This window comes from Tupaia chinensis, unplaced genomic scaffold (genome assembly GCF_000334495.1).
Source record: "Tupaia chinensis unplaced genomic scaffold, TupChi_1.0 Scaffold142898_2, whole genome shotgun sequence".
Taxonomy (NCBI): domain Eukaryota; kingdom Metazoa; phylum Chordata; class Mammalia; order Scandentia; family Tupaiidae; genus Tupaia; species Tupaia belangeri.
In genome coordinates, this window is record NW_006202744.1 from 193,161 (window position 1) to 201,288 (window position 8,128).

Below are 8,128 nucleotides of genomic sequence, written 5' to 3' on the forward strand. Positions count from 1 at the left end.
CCTCCACAGTGTCTGGTCACATCATGATCTCCTCCTCAGTGCTCCAGCCATCAGATCTTGAGCACTCACAAGCACTGGGTGTGTATCGGGCCAACTGAGAGGTGATTCAAACTGCATTTGCCATGTGGGACCTAGCTTATCTTGAACAGCACAATTACTACTGGCCCTAGTTTTCAATTTCTCAACCAAACACATTTTATCCTTACCTCAAGTGCCAGGGAGCAACTTTCAAAAGAACCAGTAGGTTACCACGAGGGCTCTAGGATAGTTACCAATTGTTCAAATAACTGAAGAAGACAACTGCAGAAGGCTTTGCTGTGACTTTTGTAAAAATCAGGGAAGAAACAGACATATCCTGCCCCAATGATGTTACTGGGTCATTGAGAATGTCATGATGCATTTTTGCATAGAAAAACACAGAATAATACATCATGACTTTTCTGAAGACCTCAACATTTGCATGCCTCACTTACATAGCACACAAATTTCTCTTTTCTACGACTATTCCCCTCAATATTAAAATATCAGAAAGCATTACTTACACAAGTTTCCAAAATGACTGGATTTTTCACACTATTTGATAGAAAAATAAAATCAAGCTCCAAATATATGGTCTAGTTCAAAGGAAAAAAGTCAAACTTCTCTTCAATAAAATGTAGAAATATTTTAATTTACATATTACAGTGAATCAATAGTCAAAATCCACAATTACATCTTCATAAAAAAATTCCACACATTATCCTCAGAATAATCAGTTCCTGTACAAAGATTTACAATGTCCAATGAATGTAGTTTTTCCTCAATGTGCAACGGAGTTCAGAGGTTCTGCTCGAATATTCCCCAAATCAAGTGCAGAATCAGTCTCTTCATCAATTTCTCCAATGACAGCACTATTATTATTTATAAAAAAAAAGGTCAGCATTAAAACAATTTACATTTCTGAATAAAATATAGATGTCTTTCAGAATCTTTAGAACTTAGTACCATTCTGATACATACAAAATTGAAAGAAAATACTATTACTACAAAGAATTACTTAGGTAAAAAACAGTATTTTCATTAGTAAACTACACACTTAAGTCACAAAAGACAAGAAGAAATAATTAAAAGACAACACTATTATAGGAACAAATATTAAAGGATAGATTACATAAAATAATTGGACCATGGGTCTTTAATGGAAAAACACACAGATGGGATAGAAAGACGCAGATATCTAAAACTTTCAGTCCTACAATTTAAATTCTAATGAACACAAAAACAGAACACAAAGTTATTACTAAAACAATAAACAAAAGTACTATTTTAGTAATTTCATTAAACTAAATTCATCAATGATATATGACATCTATTAGTTTCTTTCTTACAATTTTTCACTTCCTACCATTTAAATTTAAGACCAAAACGTACGCTTTTCAAATACAAACATAATAATAGCAATATATACTTTGGCACCTAACAAGTGGTTTTAGATGTGATTGCCTAGTGGTAAAACCAGTAAGTTTTGCCTTGATTCCACACTAACATAACACCTGTTAGATTCATTCCTTAATACCATGATTGGTAACCAACCCAAGGCCTTTTAACTGGATATAATCAATATTATTTATCATCCAGACCACAGGATGTCTACGAAACACCATTTCATTTTTAAAATGGTTGTATTTGCTAGATCTATATTTGTTTGATTTTAGTTAACAGTACATTCTGAAGATAAATACTTGTAATACAGAATTTGCCCTATTTTGCTTTTTGTTTTGTTTCATTTTAGTGATTTTTCTTGCCTTAGGGCTTACCACAGAGACAAAGCTAGAGAGAGAAATAAATGGACAAAGAGAAGGAAAGTGAGAAATCACCCTCCAGGGGGGATAGCCATGTCACATTCCCCTTTCTTCCATTCTCCTGGGATCTTGGACAAGCATGCATATACTGAAGCCACAGGGTCCAGGACTCAAATTGCAGTCACCATGAGGGAGTCCTGCAACGTAACCACTATGCCATCTGCTGGTCCTGCCTCATTTTCTTTAAACTACATAAAGCCTTCGGCTTTCTAATAAACTAAAAGTACCAAACTCCAACAGAATATGCTAACTTTGCTCAAACTAAAACAAATGCAAGACCTTTATTCCACTCTAATTTAGTATCATTTAAATTCCTTACGGTGGGCAGTGGAATACTAGTAAAATGTTTAAAAACCAGCTGTCCAGAGAAAGAGAGGCTAATGTGCTGCACTTAGTGATATACATCATGCAAATACTCCCACGATGGCCAGTTCTGACCTACTAGCAAGATACCAACTAATCCATCTGTGATATTCCTGAAAGTATAAACAATCTACTTTCATAAGTCAGTACAAGCTGGCTCCAGCACACTACTGGGTCTAGGGCAAAGGTTTAATTTTTTCTTAACTGAAATTGAGGAAAATGTTTTAGTTTTTTTTGTTTTTTTTTTTTTTAATTAAGTAAGGAAACTGTTTTAAAATCAATAGTTATAAACAGTTCCAATATAATCAGTGTCATTATGGTCAGGGGACCTGACTTAATCTACTTTACTTCCCTCTCATTCTTTACAGCTCACCTTATAATTTCAACTAAAAATCACCTCTACAAAATATTTTCTAGGGCTGGCCCTATAGCACAGCAGTTAAGTCCTGGGCAGACAACTGGATTTCACATGGCCATCCACAGTTCAAGTCCCAGCCCGGCAACTTGAAGAATATAGTAGGCATGTGTCCACATGCCCAGGATCCTGATGGAATGGAGAAATGGAGGAAAAGGGGATTGTGGAATGGCTGGGCCCTGTTGGGGAGTGCTTTTTCTTTCTTGCTTTTAATCTCTCTAGTACATGCACACATGTACACTTCCAATAAAAAAAAAAAAATTTCTAAGCCCCTGATTTTTATTTAAAATCAAATAATCTATCCATCTAAAGGTGATTTTAAGATAAATAAATAAAACATTCCTTCATCCTGTATATCTTACCTATCCCCCAAAACAAATTACTACTGTATCTTTTGCTGCCTTCCAGTCATCTTTTGATTCTACATAGTACTCATTAGAAAATTGACTCAACATTTTTCTAGCCTCTATAACTGCACTGTCTAATACTAGGCACATGTGATTATTAAAGCTAATTACAATGAAATAAAATTTAAAATTCACCAGCCATTTTCAAGTACTCAACAGCCACATTTGGCTAGTAGCTTTATTGGAAAATAAAGATACATATTTCTGTCATTGCAAAAAGTCACTTTAGATAGCACTGATCTATACTGTAGGCTTTTCTTAAATTGCCACCCCTGAAATATTCTTGACTTGTTTATCAATGTGTCTTAACCGAGGTAACAGAATAAACGTGGCATATCAAGTGTGTTCATTACATTAAAAAATTAAAGGAAAGTAAGTAAAAGGCCCAGCCACAATGGCACAGGGAGTACAGGTGCAACTGGAGACCATGTGGGACGCCTCCAGGTTCAAATTCTGGGTCTGCCTCAATACACACTGTGCACCTGTGAGCCTGCGGGGCAGGAGGACTGCAACATGCATGAATACCCTGTTAATGGTAACAGACAGTCTCTCCCTCTCTCTGGAAATAAACTTAAATAAATAATGGATACGTTCTTATTTGTAAATACAGATATACTATAGAGCATGAATTGTTTAAAATTAATCAAATAAGAGATTTGAAAGACATTTTTCAAACTCTCGCCTTCAATCCTAAAAGCCTATATTATGTACCTTTATAATTCAAGATATCTAGAAGAATGTTTTAAGAGCTTTCATTAATAAAATACTTGGTGTAGGTCTCTTTTTAGACCAGTCTAGGCACTTAATTATTAGATATAGGAATGAATCTCAGCAGGTAAAAGTTAATTTGTAGGGATAGCTTTCATTGGTTTCTGGAAAATATTAACATAAAACTATAAAGGGGTATATTTGCCTTATTTTACTCAAATGTAAGAAAAGTCACATTTACAAAGCAAATAAGGAGATATGTCTATTAACAATGTATAAACGATGGGGTATTTTTGGAAAAACTCTTCTCCATAAAAACAAGGCACTATGCTGAGAGTATTTTAATCCGCCTTAAAAGGACATATTCTACTTACACGTTGTCACCTCTCACGATGTACAGCCCTAGTACTACTTGTTCTACTCCTTGGGAAGAGCTGAATACACGTTCATGGCTTTCATCCAAAATCAAATTAATGGTCTGATCAAAACCTTTCAGTGTTCCCTGTAAAAAAACGAAACAAACAAAAATTTCAGAAGAAAAAGAAATATTCTTGCTTACTTGAATGTGTAAATTCAACCTTACAACCACTTCAGTTAATCTAATAGAAGTACCTATTTTAAAGATAACCATCCAAAAAACAGCTTCTTTATAACCCACAGTATTCCAATGGCACAAAACTTACCTCTTGGTTGTTTAAAAAAAAGGGGGAAAAAACTGTATTAAACATTTGACTAGTGTGCAGAGTTGAGTTATAAGGACTCCTGTGTACTAGTAGGAGTATTTCTTTTCTTTTTTTTTGTTTTGTTTTTGTTTTTGTTTTGGAGAGGTTTTTGCTATAGGGCACATGCACTCACCAGAAACACAGAGACAGAAAGCGAGAAATCACCCCCCAGTAGGGATGGCCATGCCGTAATCCTTTCTCCTCCATTCTCCTCTCAGGATCTTGGACACGCAGGCACACACACCCGGCGTGAGTTTAAGTAACTGGGTCTGGGACATGTACCATGGTCAACTACATGGGAGTCCAACGACGTAGCCATTATACCAACTACTGGTCATGGTAGAAACATTTCTAAGCATCATAAAAGCACATGTACTCCCGGAGTTAACATTCTCGGGATATAGACTAAAAGAAGGGAGATTTAATGGAAAATGGTAAAAAAAAAAATATATATATATATATATATAAATAAAGGGGACCATGTATATCAACTACAATATCCCATCAGTTCTCACTGCAAGCTAAATCCCAGCACTAGGTACTGTGGCAAGTACACTATACACATTATCTCTACTACTAATCTTTGAATTAATACTAAAATCATCTGCATTTCAAAGAAGAAAAAGAAAACCTCATGGGTTAATAATAGCAGAGCCAAGATCTGAATCACAAACAGTGAGCTCCAGAACCAAGTCACTGAACCACTAAATTATATTATTAAAAAAGCAAATATAATTTGCTATTTTTTAAGAACTCCAATGAGCTAATCAAATATATAAAAACCGCTGCTGGTACTTCGAGCTGACACGTAATAAGTACTCCCTAGGTGCCATATTCTATGAGTCTCGCATGCATTTATTTTTAATTCTTCATATAAACCAGGTAAGGTAAAGACAGATATGACTGTATAAATTAGAAGTAGAATTTAAAATAATCAAGGAAAGTTTTATGAAAGAAGCTTGGTTTAGACTAAAAGGAAGACATGAGCCCAGCACAACTCAGTAACTCAGATGCTATTCAAGTTTCTGAAGAAACATCAATTCATTGGTTTTGGCTCATTAAAAAATCTTTCAAGTTCACTACTGAACTGTTTCGTGTCCTGAAAATCAAAATTTTGTAAAATCAGAATGAAATAAAGAGAAATCAAGAACCCAGAATTTGGAAGAAAAGGAACCTATGGAGTATTTAATGTATCAGTGAAAGAAAATTGAAACTTGAAATTTGCACACAAAAAAACCCCTGCAAATATCTGTTAAAAAAAAATAGAGTTTTTTGAGGTGTCAAGATTAAAATATTTCGGGGCATCATTTAACAATATGGACACACTCTGAGGGATGCACTCATAAGTGCTTTTGTCATTGTGTGAACATCACAGAGCACACTTACATAAATCTAGATGGAGCAGCCTTCTACACACCTAGCATAGTCCATTATCATCTTAAACATGGTCCACTTTTGACAGAAATGTCAATATGCAGCACGTGAATACATTTCAAACTGTTCCTACTTGACAAAATACGATGTGAGGTGCTAATATCTCAGGCTTGCTATTTGGACTAAGGAGGAAACAAAGTAAATGCCCTTAGTGTTGGAGTTGAATCCAATTTAAATCCCAATTTGGCTGTGACACTATCCTTGAGACTCTGAGAAAGTAACTCACTTTGCTTTCTAACCTAAAATATAGGGGTAAATTCTTCTTCACAGAATACTAAATAATGTAACAGACATGTGTATATGACATACGTTTAATAAATGGCAAAGTGTATCACTTTCACTAATCATGGATCTACTGGAAAAAAAAAATCACAGTTCTTTGATCCTGTCTTTGTGAAGATTACACAATTAAAAATAAAAAGGATCAAAAACTAAATTGCAAAATGGGGAAATGAGGGGATTAAACTGTTGAAGTAACTGGAAAAAAGTAGGAAATAAAAAATTTACCAATCTTAAAACTTTTTGGAAAGCAATCACTGTATTAATTGTAAATGACAAAATAAGCAGTCAAATATCATGGGACTCTCAGTTCAAATTCCAAATACAACTACCAGCATAGGAAGGTTTTATCTGTTATACAAGGTAAATTAGCAACTAAGAAATGACTTCAAGGGGCAAACAAAGAATATATATAAATTTGGAGTCAATTGTAATTATGTGCCCTACAGAAGACAGGGCTCAAAATAACCCTAAGACTAGTCAAAGAATATTGAAATCATACAAGCCTTAAATATCCATATCTGTAATGCGTAAATTCTAAAATTTTCTAAGACTCACATACATTTCAAAAACTCATGATTCCAGGGGTGAATGTTAGAGCATAGAGTAGGGAAGGAAAAAAAAAATAGAAGAGGAAGGTAAATGAGTTTAAGATAGAGAATTGCAGATTAGACTAAGAGCTCTCTGAAGGCAGAATCTATGAAAGCCTTGCAGGTAACATATACTCAATGTTTATTAGTGAAGAAAATATGGATCTACAGCAAAGAAATAAAGAAGAGCTGAATCATAAGAAAATTGCAACACGGGTGGACTACAGTGCTGAGCCATTAGAAATCAGAAGTTATAGGGACCAGCAGTTAGCGTAATGGCTATGTCGCTGGACTCCCAGGTAGTCGACCATGGTTTGCGTCCCAGACCTGGTGGCTTAAAACTCACGAGGGGTGCGTGTGCGTGTGTGCCCAAGATCCCAAGAGGAGAATGGAGAAGGGATTGCGGTGTGGCCATCTCCCCTGGGGGGGGGGATTTCTCACTTTCTGTCTCTCTGTCTCTCTCTTTCTGGCAAGTGCACACGCTCTGTAACAAAAACCTCTCCAACAACAAAAAAAAAGAAATCAGAAGTTATACATGAAAGTTTACAACCAAAAGCTTCAAAGAAAGCAAGGTATGAAACTGATATTTACCACAATCATTCTCCCATCAGAAGTAATAACAGCAACAGTTCCTGATTATTTAATCAAGGAAAGAATTTCTAAGGAAATGCAAAATGAAAACCAGACTCTCAGAAGCAAACAGTTAAAATTACTAGTTTACTCTAGTTGATAGAATTAAGATACACCTATTTAACACAGCCACATCTTTTAATTTATTTTTAAATTCTGTCTTTATGATGATTACAGAATTTCAAACGGGAAAAACAAACTTTTCAGTATGCGATCATATATTCTAAATAGCTAGAATACTTGTAACTCTTTTATTAGAAATGTCCCTAAATCGTGATTCTGGGTACATTAACCCGTGTCCCCTTCATGAACATTGTACAATGTACTGTTGTTTTTTTTCTGTCAATGAAGGTGAGACCTTGAGCCGTATACACAGGCAGAAACTGAATTTGTGGAACACCTTTAAACTTTCTGCTACCCTCGAACAATGAGCAAAGCCTGTTAATAAAACAGGGACACAGATGCAGAAAACCCTCTTTGCCACTAGTGCAACTGCTCATCTTATTCACACACTTGCGTACAGGCCCTAGAGAAATAGTCAAGCTGAATCAATACGGCATTTTTACAGAAACAAAAACATTCGGAAACATCGCGCTGCGTTTCTGTTTCAGGACAAAATTAAGAGGCTAGTACCCACCGGAGAGGGGAGCTCGACCACCGGCGCGAGCTGGCCTCTCTGAGGTCCTTCCCTTCACTCGCACCCCAACCCCACCGCGGCTGGGCGTCCACACCGCCCGGG

General features: G+C 35.8%; 1 protein-coding gene across 1 annotated transcript in view; it reads right to left on the bottom strand.

The window, feature by feature from the left end:
• Positions 1-639: 639 nt before the first annotated feature.
• LSM8 (LSM8 homolog, U6 small nuclear RNA associated) overlaps positions 640-8,128 on the bottom strand; it is a 26,485-nt gene continuing 18,996 nt past the window's right edge. Inside the window, exons 3-4 of the mRNA XM_006163754.3 lie at positions 4,109-4,236; positions 640-890 (exon numbers count right to left, since the gene is read on the bottom strand). Coding sequence (XP_006163816.1) covers positions 800-890; positions 4,109-4,236 — 219 coding nt within the window. The 3' untranslated portion in view covers positions 640-799. The remainder of the gene's footprint in view (positions 891-4,108; positions 4,237-8,128) is intronic.